Below are 25,900 nucleotides of genomic sequence, written 5' to 3'. Positions count from 1 at the left end.
CCGCCGATCACGATCGCTTGGGGCGGCCAAAACCCCGGCGCCGGCCCTGACTCCCGTCATTCAACCAGACGAGCTTTTCCTGGTCCACGGGAACGGATTCTCCCAGTGGGGGTGCCTCTCCCGAGGCAATTCTTTCCTCCAGAGCGACCTCCGGCCACTCACGTCGGTCCCCGTTTTCAATATTTCGCAGTCGTGCGGCAGCCGAGGCCGGGTCATTAGCCGCCAAAGGATTCACCTCCTAGCGGTACCCTGAAAGAGCGGGCGTCGGCAGGGGCCGGCATTTCGACCAGCGCCCTGACCTTCCTCTGACCTACCTGCCTCCCTTCCTGTCCCACGCCTGTAACCTGAGGCAGCACCGAGGGACCCTTGCCTCCGGCTCCTTTGAACCCCGGTTCCTGACTGAGCCTGTGCCTCGGTTTCCCCCTTTTATGCAGCAGACCGAGTTTGTCATGTTTTCGCATTTCTTGTTCCTCTTCTGCAATATACGCGGCCCGTGTTCAGCGGGGAAAGGCACATTCCTGCCATAGTTTAACGCCGATAACATCAGCCAGATCGATTTTTACATAAGGCGGAACCGGTTCTTTTGTGCTCACAGAGTTTGCATGAACCCTTAGCAACGGGACCTTTGATTACACAGAGCCACTGTCTTTTACTACTGCTATTTTGTGACCGAAAAACCAGCTCCAGAATCTTTTCCCTTCTCCTGGTTTTGACTGCCCTGCTGCAGCTCCGACTTTGGTCTTTTTAAAAAGATATTCAACATATAAAGCATTGAGGTACCTTCCGGGTTACACGTTAAATCCCAAAGCCAAACAACGCGCGTTACCTGGTGCCTGGCAAAACGTGTTTTTTTCAGTTTTGCAACTTGGAACGGGGAAGATCCCGCTGGATTCTAGTGGTGTTATGTGAACACAAAACCGAGTCGGCTTCAACCTACAGAACAAGAGTTTTACAAATCGGGTGGTTGGCTTAGGTCCGAAACGCTCCACAGATTTGCACAATCGATTGATTCGCTCGGGTTCTCTTGTTTTTACCATTCCTTACGTTGCGTTCAGTTTGACGCGGCTGTACGCCGACGGCGTCCGCAGCGCCAACGTCGCCCCCTCTCTCCTTAAATCACTTGCTTCTCTCCCCGGATGACGCCTTCGTCCACTCCGATTTCACCCTTCCCAGGACTGTCCCAGGGCTCTGAATTCCCCACGCCTGCTTGCTTGTCTGGGCCCGACCCTGCGTCCCTCGTCAAACCGTCGTCCCTTTTCACGGACACCGGCTTCGTCCCACTACCAACTGAGCAAGGAGGGTGGGATCCTTAACTAGCCCCCTCCCCTCCTGGCCCCTTCCCTTAAACATTGCTTCCAAAACGGCGAAATCACCACCACGCCGCTCGCCGAAAATACTACACTGCCGAACTCCGAGATCCTTCAGCGTTGGGTGTCCCACAGAGCGTCCCACCCGAACATGGTCCTTTCTGAATCTCGTTATCTTTACGACTCTTCCGCGCCCACGCTCGTGCTGGGACGTGCGCGACACGAACGTCCGTCCCAGGGGTCGGCCACCTTTCCGAAGCGGGGCCCCCGTGTATTCATTCTCATCCCAGGCGTCACGGGCCGGGGAAACGTTTTTAGAAGGGCTCTTTCTCTGAGCCCGTACCAGACAACTCCACTATCGTTGCACGTTCAAGCAAATAAGGGTTTTAAAATGTTTAAGAAGCTTAGTTTAAAATTGAATTAAAATGCAGAGCCGGTGGCCAGGACCTGGGAACAAGGTGAGACCCTGAACCCGGGTGAGGGGGTGGGCCGGGGAGAGACCCCGACCCAGCCAGGGGGGACACAGGGCTGGCCTGTGCGTGGGGACCCCGTGAAGCCAGGTGTGGGAAGATGCGGGGGTCGCGGGCGGGGGAACCTGGGGGGGCTGGAGGGTGGACAAACAGCCCAGGAGTGGGATGCATGGGGTGCCAGAGAATGAGATGTCATGGGGGGGGGGGGGGAGACCACATTGGTGGTGGGCGGGATTATTCTGCCCTCTGGCTCGGTAACAAGCTGGCTCCCGGCACCCCCCCTCCCCCTGCCTGCCCCCCCACCACAAGGAGGGGTCCTGTCAGACAAGGGAGCCATTCTGGGAAACTGAGGCAGGCTGCCCGGTTGAATCCCAGCCGGATGCTCCGCACCCCGCACGGAGCTGTGTTTGGGTCCAGGGTGCCAGCAGGAGCAGTGGGGGGGGACTACGGTGCCCCCCAAAGGACAGGCTGAGAGGCAGCCTGATGTGGGGGTCCCCCCACTCCGGGGCATTGATGGCAGAGGGTCTGGGGGGGGCTGAGCGGGTTCCCCTGCCTGGCTCCCCCTCTACCAACCCCGAATCCTCCCCCCCCCATGACACAGGAACCCCAATGAACCCGGAATCCCCCCAGGACCTGCCCCCACTCCTCCAGGGTGCACTGGGCCTGTCCCCCCCAGACTCCCAGGCTGGGCTCCCCCCCCCAATACCAGCCCCCAATAAAGACACGAGGCGGCTGGGAAGAGGCCCTGGGCCAGGTTTAATGGGCGGGCGCCCCCGGGGGGGCCCCCTACGGCGGGCAGCAGAAGAGACGGACGTCGTTGAGGGCCGCGTGGTCCCCCCGCTGGCCCCCCGGCTCCTCCACTCGAGTCTGGAGGCCGCAGACGGAGCCGGAGAGGCAGGGGTGGCTCCAGGACCCCTCCCGGCCCCCGGCGTCCCCGGCGTGGCCAGCCAGCAGCTCCCCGTCGGAGCAGGCCACGCGCAGGCCGGCGGCGGCAGCCACGTCGTCCCCGGCGTCCTGCCGCGGCTGCACCCCCAGCGAGAAGGCGCGAAGGTAGCCCCGGGGGCAGTACCGGGCCCCCTGCCACCTGCCCCACCTGAGCCGGGGGAGGAGAGGGGGTTAGATCTGTCCGGCCGGCCGTCCCTCCACCTACCCACCCGTCGGTCCGTCCCTCCACCTGTCCATCCCTCCACCCATCCATCCATCCACCCACCTACCCACCCGTCCATCCATCCCTCCACCCGTCCATCCCTCCACCCATCCATCCATCCACCCACCTACCCACCCGTCCATCCATCCCTCCACCCGTCCATCCCTCCACCCATCTATCCGTCCACCCACCTACCCACCCGTCCATCCATCCCTCCACCCGTCCATCCCTCCACCCATCCATCCATCCACCCACCTACCCACCCGTCCATCCATCCCTCCACCCGTCCATCCCTCCACCCATCTATCCGTCCACCCACCCGCCTGTCCGTCCCTCCACCCATCCCTCCACCCCCCATCTACCGACCCACCTACCCACCCGTCCGTCCGTCCCTCCACCCGCCTGTCCATCCCTCCATCTATCCACCCACCTACCCACCCGTCCATCCATCCCTCCACCCGTCCGTCCCTCCACCCATCTATCCGTCCACCCACCCGCCTGTCCGTCCCTCCACCCATCCCTCCACCCCCCCATCTACCGACCCACCTACCCACCCGTCCATCCGTCCCTCCACCCGACCGTCCCTCCACCCATCTATCCACCCACCTGTCTGCCCGCCCCCGTCCATCCCTCCATCTATCCACCTACCCGTCCGTCCGTCCCTCCACCCACCCATCTACCGACCCACCTACCTATCCGTCCAGCCATCCCTCCACCCGTCCGTCCCTCCACCCATCTATCCATCCCTCCACCCATCCATCCATCCCTCCACCCATCTATCCGTCCACCCACCCGCCTGTCCGTCCTTCCACCCATCCATCCATCCACCCACCTACCCACCCGTCCAGCCACCCCTCCACCCGTCCCTCCACCCACCCATCCATCCATCCCTCCACCCGTCCGTCCCTCCACCCCCCCATCTACCGACCCACCTACCCACCCGTCCGTCCGTCCCTCCACCCGTCCGTCCCTCCACCTGTCCGTCCCTCCACCCCCCCATCTACCGACCCACCTACCCACCCGTCCATCCGTCCCTCCACCCGTCCGTCCCTCCACCTATCTGTCCACCCACCTGTCTGCCCGCCCCCCGTCCATCCCTCCATCTATCCACCTACCCGTCCGTCCGTCCCTCCACCCACCCATCTACCGACCCACCTACTCACCCGTCCATCCATCCCTCCACCCGTCCGTCCCTCCACCCATCTATCCACCCACCCATCTGTCCATCCCTCCACCCATCCATCTATCCACCCACCTACCCACCCGTCCAGCCACCCCTCCACCCGTCCCTCCACCCACCCATCCATCCATCCCTCCACCCGTCCATCCCTCCACCCATCTATCCACCTACCCACCCGTCCGTCCGTCCTCCCGCCACCTATCTGTCCTCCCACCTGTCTGCCCGCCCCCCGTCCATCCCTCCATCTATCCACCTACCCGTCTGTCCGTCCCTCCACCCACCCATCTACTGACCCACCTACTCACCCGTCCATCCATCCCTCCATCTATCCACCTACCCGTCCCTCCGTCCCTCCACCCACCTCTCCACCCACCCACCGGTCCATCCCTCCACCCGTCCATCTATCCACCCACCTACTCACCCGTCCAGCCAGCCCTCCACCCATCCATCCATCCACCCATCTATCCATCCCTCCACCCATCCATCCCTCCACCCATCTATCCACCCACCCATCTGTCCATCCCTCCACCCAGCCATCTATCCACCCACCTACCCACCCGTCCAGCCACCCCTCCACCCGTCCCTCCACCCACCCATCCATCCATCCCTCCACCCATCCATCCATCCCTCCACCCGTCCATCCCTCCACCCATCCCTCCATCCCTCCACCCGTCCATCCCTCCACCCATCTATCCACCTACCCACCCGTCCGTCCGTCCCTCCACCTATCTGTCCACCCACCTGTCTGCCCACCCCCCATCCGTCCGTCCCTCCACCCACCTACCCGTCCATCCGTCCCTCCACCTATCTGTCCACCCACCTGTCTGCCCACCCCCGTCCATCCCTCCATCTATCCACCTACCCGTCCGTCCGTCCCTCCACCCACCCATCTACCGACCCACCTACTCACCCGTCCATCCATCCCTCCACCCGTCCGTCCCTCCACCCATCTATCCGTCCACCCACCCGCCTGTCCGTCCCTCCACCCATCCCTCCACCCCCCCATCTACCGACCCACCTACCCACCCGTCCGTCCGTCCCTCCACCTGTCCATCCCTCCACCCATCCATCTATCCACCCACCTACCCATCCGTCCATCCATCCCTCCACCCGTCCGTCCCTCCACCTATCTGTCCACCCACCTGTCTGCCCGCCCCCCGTCCATCCCTCCATCTATCCACCTACCCGTCCGTCCGTCCCTCCACCCACCCATCTACCGACCCACCTATCCATCCGTCCATCCATCCCTCCACCCGTCCGTCCCTCCACCCATCTATCCACCCACCCATCTGTCCATCCCTCCACCCATCCGTCTATCCACCCACCTACCCACCCGTCCAGCCACCCCTCCACCCGTCCCTCCCTCCACCCACCCATCTACCGACCCACCTACTCACCCGTCCATCCGTCCCTCCACCCGTCCGTCCCTCCACCCATCTATCCGTCCACCCACCCGCCTGTCCGTCCCTCCACCCATCCCTCCACCCCCCATCTACCGACCCACCTACCCACCCATCCGTCCGTCCCTCCACCCGCCTGTCCGTCCCTCCACCCGTCCGTCCCTCCACCCATCTATCCGTCCACCCACCCGCCTGTCCGTCCCTCCACCCATCCCTCCACCCCCCATCTACCGACCCACCTACCCACCCGTCCGTCCGTCCCTCCACCTGTCCATCCCTCCACCCATCCATCTATCCACCCACCTACCCACCCGTACATCCATCCCTCCACCCGTCCGTCCCTCCACCCATCTATCCGTCCACCCACCCGCCTGTCCGTCCCTCCACCCATCCCTCCACCCCCCATCTACCGACCCACCTACCCACCCGTCCGTCCGTCCCTCAACCCGCCTGTCCATCCCTCCACCCGTCCGTCCCTCCACCCCCCCATCTACCGACCCACCTACCCACCCGTACATCCATCCCTCCACCCGTCCGTCCCTCCACCCATCTATCCGTCCACCCACCCGCCTGTCCGTCCCTCCACCCATCCCTCCTCCCCCCATCTACCGACCCACCTACCCACCCGTCCGTCCGTCCCTCCACCCGCCTGTCCATCCCTCCACCCGTCCGTCCCTCCACCCCCCCATCTACCGACCCACCTACCCACCCGTCCATCCGTCCCTCCACCCGTCCGTCCCTCCACCTATCTGTCCACCCACCTGTCTGCCCGCCCCCCGTCCATCCCTCCATCTATCCACCTACCCGTCCGTCCGTCCCTCCACCCAACCATCTACCGACCCACCTACCCATCCGTCCATCCATCCCTCCACCCGTCCGTCCCTCCACCCATCTATCCACCCACCCATCTGTCCATCCCTCCACCCATCCATCTATCCACCCACCTACCCACCCGTCCAGCCACCCCTCCACCCATCCATCCATCCCTCCACCTGTCCATCCCTCCACCCATCTATCCACCTACCCACCCGTCCGTCCGTCCCTCCACCCGTCCCTCCACCCACCCATCCATCCATCCCTCCACCCACCCATCCATCCATCCCTCCACCCGTCCAGCCACCCCTCCACCCGTCCCTCCACCCACCCATCCATCCATCCCTCCACCCACCCATCCATCCATCCCTCCACCCGTCCAGCCACCCATCCATCCATCCCTCCACCCACCCATCCATCCATCCCTCCACCCATCCATCCCTCCACCCATCTATCCACCTACCTACCCGTCCGTCCGTCCCTCCACCTATCTGTCCACCCACCTGTCTGCCCACCCCCCATCCATCCCTCCATCTATCCACCTACCCGTCCGTCCGTCCCTCCACCCACCCATCTACCGACCCACCTACTCACCCGTCCATCCATCCCTCCATCTATCCACCTACCCGTCCGTCCGTCCTCCACCCATCTATCCACCCACCCACCTGTCCCTCCCTCCACCCGTCCATCTATCCACCCATCTATCCATCCCTCCACCCATATATCCACCCACCCACCTGTCCATCCCTCCACCCGTCCATCTATCCACCCATCTATCCATCCCTCCACCCATCTATCCACCCACCCACCTGTCCATCCCTCCACCCGTCCATCTATCCACCCATCTATCCATCCCTCCACCCATCTATCCACCTACCCGTCCGTCCGTCCCTCCACCCATCTATCCACCCACCCACCTGTCCATCCCTCCACCCGTCCATCTATCCACCCATCTATCCATCCCTCCACCCATCTATCCACCCACCCATCTGTCCATCCCTCCACCCAGCCATCTATCCACCCACCTACTCACCCGTCCAGCCATCCCTCCACCCATCCATCCATCCACTCATCCATCCCTCCACCCGTCCGTCCCTCCACCCATCTATCCACCCACCCATCTGTCCATCCCTCCACCCAGCCATCTATCCACCCACCTACCCACCCGTCCAGCCACCCCTCCACCCGTCCCTCCACCCACCCATCCATCCATCCCTCCACCCGTCCATCCCTCCACCCATCTATCCACCTACCCACCCGTCCGTCCGTCCCTCCACCCGTCCATCCCTCCACCCATTCATCCATCCCTCCACCCATCCATCCCTCCACCCATCTATCCACCTACCCACCCGTCTGTCCGTCCCTCCACCTATCTGTCCACCCACCTGTCTGCCCGCCCCCGTCCATCCCTCCATCTATCCACCTACCCGTCCGTCCGTCCCTCCACCCACCCATCTACCGACCCACCTACCCATCCGTCCAGCCATTCCTCACCCGTCCGTCCCTCCACCCATCTCTCCTCCCACCCATCTGTCCATCCCTCCACCCATCCATCTATCCACCCACCTACCCACCCGTCCATCCATCCCTTCACCCGTCCGTCCTCCACCCACCCATCCACCCACCCACCTGTCCATCCCCCTATCCACCCACCAACCCACCCACCTGCCCACCTGTTCATCCATCCCTCCACCCACCTACCCACCCATCCATCTGTCCTTCCACCCGTCCGTACCTCTATCCATCCACCCATCCCCACTACCCACCGAATCCTCTACCCCCTCACCCCACATCTGTCTCTACATCCCACCCCCATCCACCCACCCCTTCCTCCCCCCACGTCCGTCCCCACACCCCACATCTGTCTATACATCCCTCCCCCATCCCCCCACCCCTTCCTCCCCCCACGTCCGTCCCCACACCCCACATCTGTCTATACATCCCAACCCCATCCAACCACCCCTTCCTCCCGAATCGTCCTTCCCCACACCCCACATCTGTCTATACATCCCTCCCCATCCACCCACCCCTTCCTCCCCCCACGTCCGTCCCCACACCCCCATCTGTCTATACATCCCTCCCCATCCACCCACCCTTCCACCCCCCACGTCCGTCCCCACACCCCACATCTGTCTATACATCCCTCCCCCATTCCCCCACCCCTTCCTCCCGCCACGTCCGTCCCCACACCCCCATCTGTCTATACATCCCTCCCCATCCACCCACCCCTTCCTCCCCCCACGTCCGTCCCCACACCCCCATCTGTTCCTCCCTCCCTCTCCAGATGGGGGATTCGGGGGGGGCTCAGAAGGGGCCTTGCCCTTGGGGGGTGACACAAGGCGGGGTGGGCCCATGGCTGCCGTGAGGGACCCAGGCGTCCGGTACTCACGCTCCCACGCTGGACTGGACGGTGGTGCCGTCGGAGCAGTGCAGACGGATCCCGTTCAGCCCCGTGTCGTCCTCCCCTGGCGCCTCGCCCTGGGAGCGGGGGGCAGAGACGGGGTGAGGTGGGGGGGTGAGGGTCAGAGAGGGGGCAGGGAGAGGGGGTTGGGCGATGGGAGGAGGAAAAGGGGGTGTGAGATAAGGGGGCTACTGGGGGGCAGGGGGATAAGGGGGCTGTTGGGGGGCAGAGGGGAAAAGGGGGCTGATGGGGGAAGGGGGGATAAGGGGGATGTGGGGGGAGGGGGATATGGGGCTGGTGGGGGGCGGGGGATAAGGGGCAGAGGGGGGAGGATATAAAGGGGGGTGTATAAGTGGGGGGGGCTGCTACCTTGGGGGCGAAGCCGTTGGCGTAGCTGCCCTCGGGGCACATCTCCACGGGCCCCCACTCCCCCCGGGGGGCCCCGTTGGGCACCACCAGGACCTGGTTGTAGGGCCGGGAGGGGGGCGCCTTGGCCTGGCCCCCCAGCACGGCCCCTGGGGCCAGCAGCAGGCAGAGCAAGGCACCGAGCTGCATCGCGGCCGCGCCCGGACTCGGGGTCTGGGGCTGGGCCCGGCGGGGGGGGGGGTTGTATCCCGGCTCGTCCCTGGGCCCCCGCCAATGCACACGGGGCCTTATCTCCCCGGGGCGGGGTCACCGTGCCCCAGGCCGGCCCGTCCCCCCCGCCCCCTTTGCACTCCGGACCCGGCGTCCCCACCGCTGGGGGGCCCCTCACTCCTGACCCGCAGCCCCTGCCCCCCCCGAGCTCTGCCGGTGCCCCTCACTCCTGACCCGCAGCCCCTGCCCCCCCCCGAGCTCTGCCGGTGCCCCTCACTCCCGACCCGCAGCCCCTGCCCCCCAAGCCCTACCGGTGCCCCTCACTCCCGACCCGCAGCCCCTGCCCCCCCCGAGCTCTGCCGGTGCCCCTCACTCCCGACCCGCAGCCCCTGCACACCCCCAGCTCTGCCGGTGCCCCTCACTCCCGACCCGCAGCCCCTGCCCCCCCCAAGCACTGCTGGTGCCCCTCCCGACCGACCCGCAGCCCCTGCCCCCCCAGCTCTGCCGGTGCCCCTCACTCCTGACCCGCAGCCCCTGCCCCCCCCAGCTCTGCCGGTGCCCCTCACTCCCGACCCGCAGCCCCCTGCCTCAGTGGTTCTAGACAAGTCTGTAGCTCTGAGCGGGGGACGGGATCTGATATGAGCTGCACCGGCCGTTGTTACAGTCCTGGGTGGGGTGGAGATGGGGCGATTGCCGGTTGAGGGACGGGGGGTGGGGGAAACCCACGTGAACCAGGTGCCCGGAGACGAGCCCCGCGTGGCTAACGGATATGAACAGCTGGGATCTCCGCTCAAGGGGGGCTGAGGTGCGGGAGGGGGAAGTGGGGAGGGGGAGGTGAATAAGGGTGGGGGGGTCCATAGGGAGGGAGGAAGGTGAATTGCCTTGGGGGTGTCGAAGGGCCGCGGGGCCGGGGGCGGGGAGTCGGGGTGCACAGTGTGGGGGGGGGAGATGTGGGGGGAGAGGGGCCGGGGAGGGTGACACACAGCAACAGAGGCAGCGGGGGCGGGGAGAGAGAGACATTTCGGCCTCCTTATCTCTGTTGATTCAGCCTTGCTCGTTTCCTGATAACGAGGTGCTCTGGCCCCGGCCACCAACCACTTCCCCCCCCCCCGCGCCCTCCCCAGCCAGCTCCCCCCCGTCCCCGCCGAGCAGACAGCAAACCCTGGCCGGGAGGAAACCACAGAGATGCAGCCAGGTGGTAACTGGTGCATTAGCGCCGCTGAGACACAGCTGTCCCCCCCCACCGCCCCCTCCCGGATCGGCAGCTCCCCCCCCACACACACACCGGGCCGGGAACGCTCGGCCGGTTGGAAACAGGCAGGAGCAGCCGCTATTCCAAACGGCAGCCGCTCGTCCCGCCGACGGGGCTCCGGGGCCGTCCCCCCGTTTAATGGTGCACATGGCGCCCCGGTAGCAGGGCAGCCGGTGAGCCCCACGGTGCCACGTCCGGCCCCTTCCTGGGCAAGAGGCACCGGCCAAGCACGAGCGACTGGGCTCTGGCCTGGGTGAAATCCTCCGGCGATGGGCTACGGGGCCCCGCTGGCTGGGGGACCCCACGCGGGCGAGGGGGCTGCTGATCGGGTTAGCCTCGGCCCCGGCCCTTCTCCAGCGAGCCGGGGCGGGGGGGATCCCGGGACGCCCCGGCACACAGCGGTACAGGGCTCAGCCGCTGGCAAAGGGCCGCCGGGTGCGTGGGTGCAGGGAGGGGATATTCAGGGCCCGGATCTCTCTGGGGGCTTAGCTGTTGTGGAGAGGACAAAGGCAGGTTTCCACTCCTGCTCCCCTCCGGATCGGCCCCATGGGCCTGCCAGCCCGGTATCCTCCCCTCCCCCAGATCAGCCCCCCGGTCTCCCCCTCCCCAGATCGGACCCAGACAGCAGTGGGCTGGGGGAGTGGTGGTCCTGGGGGCGGGGGTTGCACACCCCCAGGCTGTTCGGGGGGTGGGAAATTGGGTCTCTCTGATCACACCTGGGTCTTATCTCGCAAGCGTGATGAGTGCCAGGCAGTTTGAGGGGGGGACGGGGAGTCTGAGCGTGCGAGGGTCCGTGTGACGGGTGGCTCTGTGCGTGTGAATCTGCTTGCACTAGTGTGTGCATGTGTGTCTGAATGGCTTGCATGAGTCTGTGTTTGCACGAGTTTGTCAACCTGCTTGCACGTGTTTGCGCGAGTGTGGATCTGCTTGCACGAGTGTGTTTGCACATGTTAATCTGCTTGCACGAGTGTGCGTGTTTGCACGTGTGTGTGTGAAGGGACTTTGTCTCTTTTACACGCTGACAGCCTTGCTGACTCTGTCACCCCCAATGCAGCTGTAGCCAATCGAACAGTGGGGTGTAGCCGTCTGAGTGTGCGTCTGTGCCTGGGTCCTGTTCCCAGCTGACCCCGTGCCACTTCCAGCAGCTCGCCATGCCTCAGTTTCCCCTTCCCGGAGCCCCACCCAGGACTGCATGGTCCGGAGGCCAGGGTGACGGATGCGGCAGAAGCACCCGGAAGGAGGTGAGTCTGCGTGTGAAATGGGTCCACCCTGCTGCCGCTTCTGACGTCACCCCCCCACCCCGTCCCCGGCGGGGCAGGAAATGGGTCCCGCCCCAGAGCGCCATCACAGAGACAGAATCACCCGGGGGCCGTGGCGCCATGGGGCTTCCGATGGGGCTTTTTCTCCTCGTTCTCCACTTCGGGGGTGAGTCCGCTGCGGGGGGGGAGCCCCAACCCGGGGAATCGGGGGTTGGGGAGGAGATGCCCCAGGGACGGAGAGCACTTGAATGGGAGAAATGGAGTCGTCCCCCCCCCAGCAGGGAAATGGTGAGCCATAGATGGATGGGTGCGTTATGGGGATGGAGGGATGGGGGGATGGATGGACGGATGGATGGGGAGACATAGGTCTGGATAGATGGATGGACGGACGGATGGATGGGGAGACATAGGTCTGGATAGATGGATGGATGGACAGATGGACGGGGGTACATAGGGACAGATGGCTAGAGGGGACACAGGGATGGATGGATCGGGGGACATAGGGATGGACAGATGGATGGATGGATGGACGGACAGACAGACAGGTGGATGGGAGAACATAGGGCTGGATGGATGGACAGATGGACGGGGATACAGAGGGACGGATAGACAGATGGATGGGAGACACAGGGCTGGCTGGCTGGATGGACCGACAGATGGACGGACGGACGGATGGACGGACGGACGGACGGATGGATGGACGGATGGATGGATGGATGGATGGATGGGGGTACATAGGGCTGGAAGGATGGATGGACGGACAGACGGACGTATGGCTAGAGGGGACACAGGGACGGATGAATGGATGGACGGGTGGACGGAGGGTACATAGGGACAGACGGACGGATGGCTGGGGGGACACAGGGACGGACGGACCGAAGAATGGATGGACGGACGGACGGGGGGGTACATAGGGCTGGACGGACGGATGGCTAGGGGGACACAGGGATGGATGGATGGATGGACGGAAGGATGGATGGATGGACGGATGGATGGACGGAAGGATGGATGGATGGATGGGGGTACATAGGGATGGATGGATGGATGGACAGATGGCTAGGGGGACACAGGGACAGATGGATGGATGGATGGACGGATGGATGGACGGACTGGGGGTACATAGGGCTGGACGGACGGACGGCTAGGGGGACACAGGGACGGATGGATGGATGGATGGATGGGGTCCTGGCTCCCAGCCCCCACTCCCCCACTCGGTGTGGCTGTGTGCACCGGTGTCGGGGTCTGTGTGGGTGTGAGCCCCCCCGCTTCATGCCCCCAAGGGCCCAGCCCACCCCCTCACCCCTCTCCGCTCCCCGCAGGGGCCCTGGCGGGGCCGCCCCAGCTGACCCAGCCGTCTCCGTCCCACGTGGTGGACGAGAAGATCCCGCGGCTCCACTGCCAGATGTCGGGGAGCGACATCACCACCCACGTCCTGTCCTGGTACCACCAGCCCCCCGGGCGGGGCCCCGTCTTCCTGCTGAGCCACCGGGCCGGGGACAGCAAGCCCGCGTACGGGGTCGGCATCTCGGAGCGCTTCATCGCCAGCCTGGAGCGCGACACCAACACCTTCAGCCTCACCATCGGCAACGTCAAACCCGCCGACGCCGGCACCTACTTCTGCGCCGTCTGGTACGCCAACCAGTACCTCTTCGGAGAGGGCACCCGCCTCATCCTGGGAGGTGAGCCGCCGGGGATGGGGGGGGGGACCCAGAACCGGCCCGGAGCACAGCTAGAACCCAGCGGGGCGTTCTGGAGCGGGTTCTGGAGCGGGTTCTGGAGCGGCTCACGCCAGGCTGGTGCCAGAGCTGGCCCAGAGCCGGCTGGGGCTGCGACCGGAAGAACCAATCTAGAACTCACCCCAGATCAATCTAGAACATCCCCGAACCCTTCCGGATCAGAGCCGCGGAAATGTTCTGGAGCTGGCTCACGATTAGTGGGGACCAGTTGAATGCTGATCTAGAACCCACACCGGACCAATCTAGAACCTGCTGTGCCTCAACTTAGGATGTACCCAGAACCCTTCCAGATCAGAGCCGCAGAAATGTTCTGGAGCTGGCACATGATTGGTGGGGACCGTGCTAGGGAAAATGTGTGAAACTGATCTAGAACCCACCCTGAACCAATCTAGAACGTTTCCGGAACCCCTCCAGATCAGAGCCACGACAATGTTCTGGAGCTGGCCCATCAGTTGGGGGGGGTTAGTTGGGGCCATGCCTAGGAAAAGACCCAGGGCTGATCTAGACCCCCCATCCCGAATTGATCTAGATAACACGCTGAGCCATTCCGGGTGGTTCCAGAGGGACCCGCTGGGGCAGATCTAGAACCCGCAGGGCGGCGATCCCGATTGTGAAGCGTTCTGGGTCAGAGCCCTAGAAACGCGCGGGAAGCCGTGCGCGGCCAATCGGCACCGCGTCTGGAACGTGCGGAGAACCAGATCCAGAACCTTTCTCTGACCCAGGCGAGGACCGGTCCAGAACCCACCCGGATCCCATCTAGAGCCGGCCCGGGAGACCCATCGACCCAGCCGACGGCTGACGCCGGGACCACCCCAGGACCCAGTCTAGAACCCCCCACAAAACCAGCCCCTAAATGCCTAGAACAGAGACCGAACCGCTCCAGCGCCCACCTAGATGTGATCTAGATCCAGGACCCACCTAGAACCGAGCCCCCTCCCCTCCCCCGACCTGACCCTCTCCCCTCTCCGGTTCCAGGGGACCCCAGGAAGAATCGCCGGCCGCAGGTGGCCCTGTTGGGCCCGGCTCCGGCACCCGGCCCGGCCTTCCTGTGCGTGGCCTGGGGGTTCTCCCCGGAGCCGGTCCGGCTGCGCTGGCAGGTGGACGGGCGGGAGCCGGGCCCCGGGGAGGCGGCGCCGCCGGCGGAGGGCCGGGATGGGGCCGGGGCCGCCAGCCTGCTCCACCTCCCGCCCCGGGCCTGGCTGGAGGGGGCCCGCGTGACCTGCCGGGTGGAACACGAGACCCAGGCCCAGCAGAGCAGCGGCGAGGTGAAGGGGGCCGGGCGCCGAGGTGAGACCCCCCCCCGAACCCCCAACCTCCCCCTGCCCCCCCCACGGTAACTCACCCCCCAATTTGTCTCTCCCCCCACACGCAGGCTGCTCGGTATCCACCGGAGACCCCGTCCCGCCGCCCGACCCTCTCGGTAACGGGACCGCGGGGAGCACCGCCCTGCAGAGCACCGGTACGGGACCCCCAACCCTCCCCCTGGGCCCCCTTTGGGGTCACAGCCACCCCCCCTAACTGTCCCCTCTCCCCCGCAGGGGCCCCCAGCCTGGGCCGGATCCTGCTGACGGCCTGGTGCTGGTACCTGGGCTTGCTGGCCGCCAGCTGCCTCTACGGCCTGGGGGTCTCCCTCCTCGTGGGGCTGCGGGAACCCAGGCGTCCGGGGCCACCCCCACCCCCGCCGGAAGCCCGGTGGAGAGCTGGCAAGGAGCATCACTTCAAATGAGACTTCCCGGCCCCCCTTCGCTGCGCCCCGATGGTCCCCCTCCCAGTGCCCCCCGCCTGGGGACCGGGAACGCCCCCAAAGTGGCCCCCCACAGCCCCCACCTGGGACCTCCAGCTCCCACCCCAGCTGTCCCCTCGGCCCCTGCTAATCCTGCCCCCCCGTATCTCTGACCCCCCCCCGCACCGAGTTCAATAAAGCCTTAAACAACTCCTGTGAGACTGACTCTGTGCACTGGGGAACCTCAGCCCCCCCCCCACTGCCCCACTGCTGCCCCACTGCCGCTGAGTCTGTGCAACCGGGGACTCCTGGGTTCTCTCCCCGGCTCTGGGAGGGGAGTGGGGGCTGGTGGGTTAGAGCAGGGGAGGCTGGGAGCCAGGACTCCTGGGTTCTCTCCCCGGCGCTGGGAGGGGAGTGGGGGCTGGTGGGTCAGAGCAGGGGGGGCTGGGAGCCAGGACTCCTGGGTTCTCTCCCCAGCTCTGGGAGGAGAGTGGGGGCTGGTGGGTCAGAGCAGGGGGGGCTGGGAGCCAGGACTCCTGGGTTCTCTCCCCAGCTCTGGGAGGGGAGTGGGGGCTGGTGGGTCAGAGCTGGAGGGGCTGGGAGCCAGGACTCCTGGGTTCTCTCCCCGGCTCTGGGAGGGGTGGGAGCTGGCGGGTTAGAGCAGGGGGGGCTGGGAGCCAGGACTCCTGGGTTCTCCCCGGCTCTGGGAGGGGAGTGGGGGCTGGTGGGTTAGAGCAGGGGGGCTGGGAGCCAGGACTCCTGGGTTCTCTCCCCGGCACTGGGAGGGGAGTGGGGGCTGGTGGGTTAGAGCAGGGGGGGCTGGGAGCCAGGACTCCTGGGTTCTCTCCCCGGCGCCGGGAGGGGAGTGGGGGCTGGTGGGTTAGAGCAGGGGGGCTGGGAGCCAGGACTCCTGGGTTCTCTCCCCGGCTCTGGGAGGGGAGTGGGGGCTGGTGGGTTAGAGCAGGGGGGGCTGGGAGCCAGGACTCCTGGGTTCTCTCCCCGGCGCCGGGAGGGGAGTGGGGGCTGGCGGGTTAGAATGGGGGGGGGACTGGGAGCCCCCAAACTCCAGCTTTCTTCTGCCCTCGGGTCCCCCCCCATTCCACTCTGTGGGGCAAAGTCCCTTCCACTGTTAATATTTAACCTGACCACCTCCCCGCCCCCCATCTGACCTCCTGCCACCCTGAGTTTGAGCCATGGGGTGGGGGGGGGCAGCCGCCCGCCCCCAGCGCAGTGTCTGCCAGGGAACAGGACATGGGGCATTTCCCCGCGGGGGCGGATGGCGGGGGGGGGGCTCTCCGGGGTGGGGGGATGGGCGCCCCGCCCCAGATAACAGGCCCTTATCTGCGGTGAGCAGCTGGGCCGGGCAGGGGTCAGGGCTGTGGGGCTGGGCCGGGCGCCGTGGGGCCGGGGTGTGCGGGGATGGGCCCCCGGCTGCTGCCGCGTGTCCTGCTCCCCGCGGTGGCCTTCCTCGTCCTCCTCTTCCTCTCCGGCCTCCGGCTCCGTGAGTGACCCCCCCCCACTCACTGCCCCAGCCCCTCCACGTGCCCCATACACCCCTCTGGCCCCATGGGACTCCCCACCACTTCCCTACAGCTGCCTCACGCTCCCCCACACAGCGACCCCCGGCTAGCACCCACGCCAGCCTCTGCCTCCGGGCGGGAGGGGGCCGGCCCCACAGACCTGCCCCCCCACTGCCAGCCCCCCACACCGGGTCCCCCAGCTCCTCCCCCCCGCTGCGTGCCGGGCTGTGTACGAACGGGGGGCGGGGGCCGGGCTGTGTCGGTCTGGGGCACCGGGGGGGGGGGGGGACGGGACGGTGCTCTGGCCTCCACGGGCTGTTGCATGTACCAGGCATGTTCTTAGCGTGTCACCTGCATGTAGCCTGCCTCTGTGCCTAGACTGCTGGCCGGACGCTTGTCGGTTGTTAGTGTGTGCAAAGCCGGAGCCCTGCAGGGACGGTCCCCGTATGCGTCATGCGTGTCGTTAGCGTGTGCAAACCGGGGAGACCATTGGGAATGGGGGGGGGAGGGACTGTCCATCTGTCCGTGTATCTGAGCTCTGTCCTTCCCCCCCACACCCCCCGGAACAGCAGAGGTGCAGCTCTCGGCCTGCGTTTGGGGCGGGCGGCCCTGCGGCTGGCTCGGCAGCAGAGGGGCGACGGCCCCCCTGAACGGGACGGGAAGGTGAGACACCCCCCCCCTTGTGCTCCCCTCCAAACCCTGCCCCAAATCTCGCCCCCCCCTCCCAGCCCTGACTCCTGCCCCCATCCCTACCCCAAAACCTCCCCACCCCCCCGTTCCACCTGCCCCACTCCCTGATCCTGGCCCCCCGCCCCACAGAGAACCTGTCTGCTGTGTCCCCTCTGCAGCCGCCCCATCGCTCCCCGACGAGCGGCTCCCGCCTGCCCGGGACCCCCCCTCCGCCCCGGGCCCCCCGCTGCCCAGGCCAAGGCTTCCAGATCAGCCGCCTCCTGGCAGCTTTCAGGGCCTGCGTGACTCCGGGGGGAGAAATCCTGCTGCGGGAGTATCTGGCCGGCTGGAAAGAACTGATCAAGTGAGTCCACCCCGGTGTCACCGGCCGCCCCGCCCCAGCGGTGGGCGCATCTCAGCGCCGGGTGAGGGGTCCCTGGGTAACCGGCCGCCCCGCCCCAGAGGTGGCTGCATCTCAGTGCCGAGCGAGGGGTCCCTGGGTAACCGGCCGCCCCGCCCCAGAGGTGGCTGCATCTCAGCGCCGGGCGAGGGGTCCCTGGGTAACCGGCCGCCCCGCCCCAGAGGTGGCTGCATCTCAGCGCCAGGCGAGGGGTCCCTGGGTAACCGGCCGCCCCGCCCCAGAGGTGGCTGCATCTCAGCGCCGGGCGAGGGATCCCTGGGTAACCGGCCGCCCCGCCCCAGAGGTGGCTGCATCTCAGCGCCGGGCGAGGGGTCCCTGGGTAACCGGCCGCCCCGCCCCAGAGGTGGCTGCATCTCAGCGCCAGGCGAGGGGTCCCTGGGTAACCGGCCGTCCCGCCCCAGAGGTGGCTGCATCTCAGCGCCGGGCGAGGGATCCCTGGGTAACCGGCCGCCCTGCCCCAGAGGTGGCTGCATCTTAGCGCCGGGCGAGGGGTCCCTGGGTAACCGGCCGCCCCGCCCCAGAGGTGGCCGCATCTCAGTGCCGGGCGAGGGGTCCCTGGGTAACCGGCCACCCCGCCCCAGAGGTGGCTGCATCTCAGCGCCGGGCGAGGGGTCCCCGGGTAACGGGCCGCCCCGCCCCAGAGGTGGCTGCATCTCAGCGCCGGGCGAGGGATCCCTGGGTAACCGGCCGCCCTGCCCCAGAGGTGGCTGCATCTTAGCGCCGGGCGAGGGGTCCCTGGGTAACCGGCCGCCCCGCCCCAGAGGTGGCCGCATCTCAGTGCCGGGCGAGGGGTCCCCGGGTAACCGGCCGCCCCGCCCCAGAGGTGGCTGCATCTCAGCGCCGGGCGAGGGATCCCTGGGTAACCGGCCGCCCCGCCCCAGAGGTGGCCGCATCTCAGCGCCGGGCGAGGGGTCCCCGGGTAACCGGCCGCCCCGCCCCAGAGGTGGCTGCATCTCAGCGCCAGGCGAGGGGTCCCCGTGTCACCGGCCGCCCCGCCCCAGAGGTGGCTGCATCTCAGCACTGGGCGAGGGGTCACTGGGTAACTGGCCGCCCCGCCCCAGAGGTGGCTGCATCTCAGCGCCGGGCGAGGGGTCCCCGGGTAACCGGCCGCCCCGCCCCAGAGGTGGCTGCATCTCAGCGCCGGGTGAGGGATCCCTGGGTGACTGGCCGCCCCGCCCCAGAGGTGGGCGCATCTCAGCGCCGGGCGAGGGGTCCCCGGGTAACCGGCCGCCCCGCCCCAGAGGTGGCTGCATCTCAGCGCCGGGTGAGGGGTCCCTGGGTGACCGGCCACCCCGCCCCAGAGGTGGGCGCATCCCAGCGCCGGGCGAGGGCTCAGCTGTCCCCCCCATCTCTCCCCTCCAGGCTGATAGACGCTCTGGGGGCCGCGTTCGGGCTCCTGGCGCGAGAGACGCAGACGAAGATGGAGATCCTGGAGGGGCACCGCTCGGGGCCGCACGCCCCTCACTACCGCACCCTGCAGGCCATGGTGGCCTTCGAGCTGCGGCGGGGCCGGGTGGGGCTCCGGGTGCTGCCCCCGGACCAGCCCCCCTCGGGGAGCCGGACCCTGCTGCGCCTCCACCGGGCTCTCAAGTGGCTGGAGCTGTTCCTCGGGAAGCTGGGCCGCAGTGGGGCGGAGGACGACCCCTCCCAGCTGTGCGCCGAGGCCTACCAGGCGGCCCTGGCCCGGTACCACGGCTGGTGGGTGCGGCAGGCGGCCGGGCTGGCTTTCCTGGCCCTGCCCTCGCGCCGGGAGCTGTACGGGCTCGTCTGCGCCGAGGGGGAGCGGGAGGCCCAGGCCGTGCTGCTGGAGGCCGTCGGCGCCATCGCCGGGGTGTATAACGTCACCCAGCAGCTGTACGCCGCCCGTGGCCTGCTGGAGCTGCCCTGAGCGGCCGCCGGGGGGCACCGGAGAGGACAAGTCGGGGGGCACTGGGTCTGCTCAGCGTTAGGACGGGGACTGGCTGGCTCAGGGGGGCGGGGAGCGGGGCAGGGGCCTGTCCCCTCTAGGGGCACCGGCTCCCACCCGGCCCCAGGGCAGGGACTGGCTGGCTCTGGGGGGCGGGGAATGGGGCAGGGGCCTGTCCCCTCCGGGGGGCACCGGCTCCCCCCCGGCCCCAGGGCGGGGACTGGCTGGCTCAGGGGGGCGGGGAATGGGGCAGGGGCCAGTCGCCTCTGGGGGGCGCCGGCTCCCCCCCGGCCCCAGGGCGGGGACTGGCTGGCTCAGGGGGGCGGGGAATGGGGCAGGGGCCTGTCCCCTCCGGGGGGCGCCGGCTCCCCCCCGGCCCCAGGGCAGGGACTGGCTGGCTCAGGGGGGCGGGGAATGGGGCAGGGGCCTGTCCCCTCCGGGGGGCGCCGGCTCCCCCCCGGCCCCAGGGCGGGGACTGGCTGGCTCAGGGGGGCGGGAATGGGGCAGGGGCCTGTCCCCTCCGGGGGGCGCCGGCTCCCCCCCGGCCCCAGGGCGGGGACTGGCTGGCTCAGGGGGGCAGGAATGGGGCAGGGGCCGGTCCCCTCTGGGGCAGGGCGTTCGGCACGGTTGTGAACCAGCGGCCCCGGAAACGGGGCCAAGTAAAGCGATTGCCCCGAGCTCATCGTGGTCGCCGGAGTCTTTTGTCGTTTCGCCGCCCGGCCAGGCTGGTCTCTGGGCCTCCCCGGGGGGAGGATCCCGTAGGGGTCGCTCCCACCCCCAATGGAAATGTGGGGCAGCCCCCCCAGGCCAGTGCCTGGCCCCTCCCGGGGGTGCACGGGGTGGGTCTCAGTGCAGCCGTGTGACCCCTGTGGGCAGCTCCCTCTGGGGGCCGCGGTGTGGGCAGGGCAGGGCTGGGCTGGGCCGGGACCGTGGGGCAGGGGTGGGGGGGACACAGGGCAGAGGTGGGGGCAGGGCCATGGGGCAGGGCTGGGGGGGCACACAAGGTGGGGCTGGGGGAGGGGCCGTGGGGCAGGGCCGTGGGGCAGGGCTGGGGGGGCACACAAGGGGGGGCTGGGGGCGGGGCCGTGGGGCAGGGCCGTGGGGCAGGGCTGGGGGGGCACACAAGGTGGGGCTGGTGGAAGGGCCGTGGGGCAGGGCAGGGGGGGAACACAAGGTGGGGCTCGGGGAGGGGCCGTGGGGCAGGGCCGTGGGGCAGGGCTGGGGGGGCACACAAGGTGGGGCTGGGGGAGGGGCCGTGGGGCAGGGCCGTGGGGCAGGGCTGGGGGGGCACACAAGGTGGGGCTGGGGGCAGGGCCGTGGGGCAGGGCTGGGGGGGCACACAAGGTGGGGCTGGGGGAGGGGCCGTGGGGCAGGGCCGTGGGGCAGGGCTGGGGGGGCACACAAGGTGGGGCTGGGGGAGGGGCCGTGGGGCAGGGCTGGGGGGGGACTCAGGGCAGAGGGGGCCAGGGAGGCAGGCGGTGACATCACACGTGATGTGATGATGTCACACCCGGCCCTGCTGACATCATAGCCCCAGGCGGTGACATCACGGCCACGCCGGGCACAGGGGGTGATGTCACCCTGCTCCCTGGTGACACCCTGTGACATCACACGCGACATGTGATGTCATCATGGCACATGGAGACTTTTTGGTGACGTAGCAGTGGCCCGGTGACGTCAGGGAGTCGAACGATGACGTCAGATAGATTGACAACGGTGCGCGGGGCTCGCGCGGTGGCCACTCTGCCGTAAAGCGGACCCGGCGGGCGTCGCAAAGGGGAATTGGACCCGCTGCCGTAAAACAAGGCCAGAGCACGTCGCAAAGCCGCGCCGCCGTAAAGCGATACCGCCTCGTGTGTCGTAAAGCCAACCCGGCCGGGGGTCCAGGGGGCGAGGGCGGACTCCGCCACACCGCCGTAATGCGCGACGGGGGCGGCTGCCTTAAAACCGCCCCCCCCCCCCGCGAGGGCTGAGCGTGGCCGTAAAGCGTCGCCGCCCGCGGACAGGCACCGCCTCCTGACCTTGCCGTAAAGCGCGGAGCGCCCCCCCCGGAAGGAGATGTCGTAAAACCGCCTCGCCATCCCCCTCGCCCGGCGGCCCGGTTTTACGACAGTGTCGCGCGGTGCCGGGGGACGATGGCGGCGGCGGCGCTGGCGGTGTCCGGGCTCCGGGTCGGGCCGGCGGGGGGGGCCCGGACTGGGCGGGGCGGCCCCTGAGCACCGGGGTGAGCGGGGGGGCAGCGGGGGGGGTCCCAGGCGCGGGGGGGGAGGGGAGGGGGGGTTGGGGGGGCAGGGGGGAGGGGCAGGGGGGTTGGGGGTCCCAGGCGTGGGGGGAGGGGAGGGGGCAGGGGGTTGGGGGTCCCAGGCGCGGGGGGGGGGGAGGGGAGGGGGGGTTGGGGGTCCTGGGGGGGGCCGGGAGGAAGGGGCAGGGGGTTGGGGGTCCCAGGCGCGGGGGGGGAGGGGAGGGGGGGTGGGGGGACCGGCGGGCAGGGGGGAGGGGGCAGGGGGTTGGGGGTCCCGGGCGCGGGGGGGGAGGGGAGCAGGGGGCCGGGGGTAGGGGGTCCCAGGCGCGGGGGGGGGGGGCTCCCCGCACCCCCCCCCTCTCCCCCCAGACAACCATCATCGCGGTGGAGTTCGACGGGGGGGTCGTGATCGGCGCCGACTCGCGGACAACCACGGGGTGAGCGCGGGGGGGGGCGGGGGCCGGGGTTCGGGTCTCCCCGGGGGGGGCGCGTCCGGGTCCCCGCCCCTCCCCCCCCCCCCGGTCAGTGGGTTTGGGTCGGTCTCACGCTGGGTCTGGCTGTCACCAGGGGGCTCACCGGGGGCGGGGCAGGGAGGACACATGCTGCTGTGTTATGGTAGGGTCTCCCGGGCGCCCCGGGTTGTTGTTGGGGGGGGGGGGCGGGCGAGCTCCCCTCCACGGCTGTATCTCCCTGTCCGGGGGTGGGGGGGCTTTGTTATGGTAGGGTCTCCGGGGGGGGGGTGCAGTGTTTTGGTAGGGTCTCCGGGGGGGGAGGGAGGCTCAGGGGGACCTGGACAAATTAGAGGATTGGGCCAAAAGAAACCTGATGAGGTTCAACAAGGACAAGTGCCGAGTCCTGCCCTTGGACGGGAGAATCCCAGGCGCTGACACAGGCCGGGGACCGAATGGCCGGGCAGCCGTTCTGCAGAAAAGGACCTGGGGGTTACGGTGGACGAGAAGCTGGATAGGAGTCAGCAGGTGCCCTTGTTGCCAAGAAGGCTAACGGCATTGTGGGCTGTATAAGTAGGGGCATTTCCAGCAGATCGAGGGACGTGATCATTCCCCTCCGTTCGGCACTGGTGAGGCCTCACCTGGAGACTGGGTCCAGTTTTGGGCCCCACACTACAAGAAGGACGTGGATAAATTGGAGAGAGTCCAGCGGAGGGCAACAAAAATGCTGAGGGGGCTGGAGCACATGACTTACGAGGAGAGGCTGAGGGAACTGGGATTGTTTAGCCTGCAGAAGAGCAGAGTGAGGGGGGATTTGATAGCTGCTTTCAACTACCTGAAAGGGGGGATCCAGAGAGGCTGGAGCTCGGCTGGTCTCGGTGGTGGCAGGTGACAGAACAAGGAGCAATGGGCTCAGGTTGCAGTGGGGCAGGTCTAGGGTGGATATTAGGAAACACTGTTTCCCTAGGCGGGGGGTGAAGCACTGGGATGGGTTCCCTAGGGAGGGGGTGGGACCTGGCTGGGAGGGTTGAGTTGGGGGGGGTCCTGCTCCGAGCAGGGGGTGGGACTGGACCCCTCCTGAGGTCCCGTCCCGCCCCGGAGTCTCTGGGTCCGTGATGCTGATGCTCCGGCTCCGCCTCCCGCAGCTCCTACGTGGCCAATCGCGTGACGGACAAACTGACGCCCATCCACGAGCGCATCTTCTGCTGCCGCTCCGGCTCCGCCGCCGACACCCAGGCCATCGCCGACGCCGTGGCCTATCAGCTGGGCTTCCACAGGTGCCGGCCCCGCCCCCTGGCTCATGGCCCCGCCCCTGGGCACTAGCCCCGCCCCTGGCTCCGCCCCCGGGCACTAACTGCACCCCTGGATCCTAGCCCCACCCCCAGGCCATCGCCGACGCCGTGGCCTATCAGCTGGGCTTCCACAGGTGCCGCCCCCGCCCCCCTGGTTCATGGCCCCGCCCCCCTGGTTCATGGCCCCGCCCCCCTGGTTCATGGCCCCGCCCCCCTGGTTCATGGCCCCGCCCCCCTGGTTCATGGCCCCGCCCCCAGGCATCGCCGACGCCGTGGCCTATCAGCTGGGCTTCCGCAGGTGCCGGCCCCGGCTCCATTTCCCCCCCCCCGGGGCCGGGGGGAGCGGGACAGGCCCCTGACCCTGCTCCCTGCCCCGCAGCATCGAGCTGGACGAGCCGCCCCTGGTGCACACGGCCGCCAGCCTCTTCAAGGAGATGTGTTACCGCTACCGCGAGGACCTCATGGCCGGCATCATCGTCGCCGGCTGGGACAGGCGCAAGGGGGGGCAGGTGAGCGGCCCCCGGGGGCGCTGGCCCCGGTGCCCCCAAAAGCTTCCCTTCCACCTGCTTCCATCCGGCCCCATAGCGTCTCCCTGAGATACGGGGGCCTTCAGTCCCTGGCCCCGGGCAGCGTCTGACACAGCCGCCCCGCTCCACAGGGGTCCCCGGGTAACCGGCCGCCCCACCCCAGAGCTGGGCGCATCTCAGTGCCGGGCGAGGGGTTCCCGGGTCCCCGGCCGCCCCGCCCAGAGGTGGGCGCATCTCCGCGCCGGGCGAGGAGGGGTCCCTGGGTCACCGGCCGCCCGCCTCAGAGGTGGCTGCATCTGAGCGGCGGGCGAGGGGTCCTTGGGTAACCGGCCGCCCCGCCCCAGAGGTGGGTGTATCTCAGCGCCAGGCGAGGGGTCCCTGGTAACCGGCCGCCCCGTCCCAGAGGTGGCTGCATCTCAGCGCCGGGCGAGGGGTCCCTGGGTAACCGGCCGCCCCGCCCCAGAGGTGGCTGCATCTCAGCGCCGGGCGAGGGGTCCCTGGGTCACCGGCCGCCCCGCCCCAGAGGTGGCTGCATCTCAGCGCCGGGCGAGGGGTCCCTGGGTAACCGGCCGCCCCGCCCCAGAGGTGGCTGCATCTCAGCGCCGGGCGAGGGGTCCCCGGGTAACCGGCCGCCCCCCCCCAGAGGTGGCTGCATCTCAGCGCCGGGCGAGGGGTCCCTGGGTAACCGGCTGCCCCGCCCCAGAGGTGGCTGCATCTCAGCGCCGGGCGAGGGGTCCCTGGGTAACCGGCTGCCCCGCCCCAGAGGTGGCTGCATCTCAGCGCCGGGCGAGGGGTCCCTGGGTAACCGGCCGCCCCGCCCCAGAGGTGGGCGCGTCTCAGCGCCGGGCGAGGGGTCCCCGGCCGCCCCGCCCCAGAGGTGGCCGCATCTCAGCGCCGGCCGCGCTCTCTGGCTCTCTCCGCCCCAGGTGTTCGCGGTGCCCATGGGAGGGATGATGGTTCGCCAGCCCTTCTCGGTGGGCGGCTCGGGCAGCTCCTACATCTACGGCTTCGTCGACGCCTCCTACAAGCCGGGCATGAGCCGGGAGGAGTGTCTGAGCTTCACGGCCAATGGTAACGACCTGCCCCCCGGCTCCCCCTGCCCTGCTGGGCGGCCTCCCCTGGCGGGGGGCTGGGACCCAGGAGTCCGGGCTGCGCCCCTCCCCCTGACGCGCTCTGCTCTCCTCTCCCCTTGCAGCGCTGGCGCTGGCCATGCAGCGGGACGGCTCCAGCGGCGGGGTGATCCGGCTGGCCGCCATCACGGAGCAGGGCGTGGAGCGCCAGGTCATCCTGGGCAACCAGCTGCCGCGCTTCTCCGCCGCCTGAGGGGGGCCCCCGCCCCGACCCCCCCTGCAACGCACGGATTAAACTATCGGAACCCACGCCCGGCCTCTGTCCTTCCAGCAGGACGCCTGGGTTCTCTGTCTCCCGGGGCGGGGGGGTCAGAGCAGGGGGGGCTGGGAGCCAGGACTCCTGGGTTCTCTCCCCGGCTCTGGGAGGGGAGTGGGGGCTGGTGGGTTAGAGCAGGGGGGGCTGGGAGCCAGGACTCCTGGGTTCTCTCCCCGGCTCTGGGAGGGGAGTGGGGGCTGGTGGGTCAGAGCAGGGGGTCTGGG

General features: G+C 68.4%; 4 protein-coding genes across 8 annotated transcripts; 3 read left to right on the top strand and 1 right to left on the bottom strand.

The window, feature by feature from the left end:
* Positions 1-1,378: 1,378 nt before the first annotated feature.
* LOC123357153 (immunoglobulin lambda-1 light chain-like) lies at positions 1,379-15,400 on the top strand. Of its 4 annotated transcripts, none has more exons than XM_045000483.1 (6): positions 1,379-1,765; positions 11,601-11,787; positions 13,125-13,484; positions 14,517-14,828; positions 14,914-15,000; positions 15,080-15,400. In XM_045000483.1, exons 2-6 carry the CDS (start codon positions 11,763-11,765, stop codon positions 15,265-15,267), a joined length of 972 nt encoding a protein of 323 aa, XP_044856418.1. In that variant the 5' UTR covers positions 1,379-1,765; positions 11,601-11,762; the 3' UTR covers positions 15,268-15,400. The 4 variants fall into 4 exon arrangements, with proteins under 4 accessions (XP_044856418.1, XP_044856416.1, XP_044856417.1 ...); XM_045000481.1 differs by lacking the exon at positions 1,379-1,765 and adding an exon at positions 10,427-10,489; XM_045000482.1 differs by lacking the exon at positions 1,379-1,765 and adding an exon at positions 10,594-10,719.
* LOC123357155 (vitelline membrane outer layer protein 1-like) lies at positions 2,509-9,377 on the bottom strand. The gene is made up of 3 exons (XM_045000484.1): positions 9,088-9,377; positions 8,707-8,795; positions 2,509-2,870 (listed from the first exon to the last, which is right to left on the bottom strand). Exons 1-3 carry the CDS (start codon positions 9,271-9,273, stop codon positions 2,564-2,566), a joined length of 582 nt encoding a protein of 193 aa, XP_044856419.1. The 5' UTR covers positions 9,274-9,377; the 3' UTR covers positions 2,509-2,563.
* Positions 15,401-16,614: 1,214 nt separating the features above from the next.
* GLTPD2 (glycolipid transfer protein domain containing 2) lies at positions 16,615-19,802 on the top strand. 2 transcript variants are annotated; one of them, XM_045000502.1, is made up of 4 exons: positions 16,615-16,765; positions 17,357-17,447; positions 17,633-17,817; positions 19,237-19,802. In XM_045000502.1, the coding sequence occupies exon 4, from the start codon at positions 19,295-19,297 to the stop codon at positions 19,760-19,762; it is 468 nt and encodes a 155-aa protein (XP_044856437.1). In that variant the 5' UTR covers positions 16,615-16,765; positions 17,357-17,447; positions 17,633-17,817; positions 19,237-19,294; the 3' UTR covers positions 19,763-19,802. The 2 variants fall into 2 exon arrangements, with proteins under 2 accessions (XP_044856437.1, XP_044856436.1); XM_045000501.1 differs by having other exon boundaries at positions 16,630-16,765; positions 17,354-17,447.
* A 1,670-nt stretch (positions 19,803-21,472) lies between these two features.
* PSMB6 (proteasome 20S subunit beta 6) lies at positions 21,473-25,669 on the top strand. The gene is made up of 7 exons (XM_045000448.1): positions 21,473-21,528; positions 21,803-22,004; positions 22,392-22,459; positions 23,617-23,748; positions 24,143-24,272; positions 25,217-25,361; positions 25,486-25,669. The coding sequence occupies exons 1-7, from the start codon at positions 21,473-21,475 to the stop codon at positions 25,611-25,613; spliced, it is 861 nt and encodes a 286-aa protein (XP_044856383.1). The 3' UTR covers positions 25,614-25,669.
* The last annotated feature ends 231 nt before the right edge of the window (positions 25,670-25,900 follow it).

The sequence above is a fragment of the Mauremys mutica genome, unplaced genomic scaffold (genome assembly GCF_020497125.1).
Source record: "Mauremys mutica isolate MM-2020 ecotype Southern unplaced genomic scaffold, ASM2049712v1 000330F_np12_obj, whole genome shotgun sequence".
NCBI lineage: Eukaryota > Metazoa > Chordata > Testudines > Geoemydidae > Mauremys > Mauremys mutica.
Note: the sequence above shows the minus strand (reverse complement) of the source record. Positions and strands in the feature narration are given on the sequence as shown.

Excerpts from the sequence above, each read along its gene's own strand:
- PSMB6 (XM_045000448.1), top strand. The coding sequence starts at position 21,473 with ATGACGTCAGATAGATTGACAACGGTGCGCGGGGCTCGCGCGGTGGCC. Across the intron at positions 21,529-21,802 it reads CGCGCGGTGGCCACTCTGCC|TTGCCGTAAAGCGCGGAGCG; the intron begins GTAAAGCGGACC and ends CGCCTCCTGACC. Across the intron at positions 22,460-23,616 it reads GACTCGCGGACAACCACGGG|CTCCTACGTGGCCAATCGCG; the intron begins GTGAGCGCGGGG and ends CGCCTCCCGCAG.
- LOC123357153 (XM_045000480.1), top strand. The coding sequence starts at position 11,926 with ATGGGGCTTCCGATGGGGCTTTTTCTCCTCGTTCTCCACTTCGGGG. Across the intron at positions 14,829-14,913 it reads GAAGGGGGCCGGGCGCCGAG|GCTGCTCGGTATCCACCGGA; the intron begins GTGAGACCCCCC and ends CCCCACACGCAG. Across the intron at positions 15,001-15,079 it reads CACCGCCCTGCAGAGCACCG|GGGCCCCCAGCCTGGGCCGG; the intron begins GTACGGGACCCC and ends TCTCCCCCGCAG.
- LOC123357155 (XM_045000484.1), bottom strand. The coding sequence starts at position 9,273 with ATGCAGCTCGGTGCCTTGCTCTGCCTGCTGCTGGCCCCAGGGGCCGTG. Across the intron at positions 8,796-9,087 it reads CCAACGGCTTCGCCCCCAAG|GGCGAGGCGCCAGGGGAGGA; the intron begins GTAGCAGCCCCC and ends CCCCGCTCCCAG. Across the intron at positions 2,871-8,706 it reads GTCCAGTCCAGCGTGGGAGC|GTGGGGCAGGTGGCAGGGGG; the intron begins GTGAGTACCGGA and ends CCCCCGGCTCAG.
- GLTPD2 (XM_045000502.1), top strand. The coding sequence starts at position 19,295 with ATGGAGATCCTGGAGGGGCACCGCTCGGGGCCGCACGCCCCTCACTAC.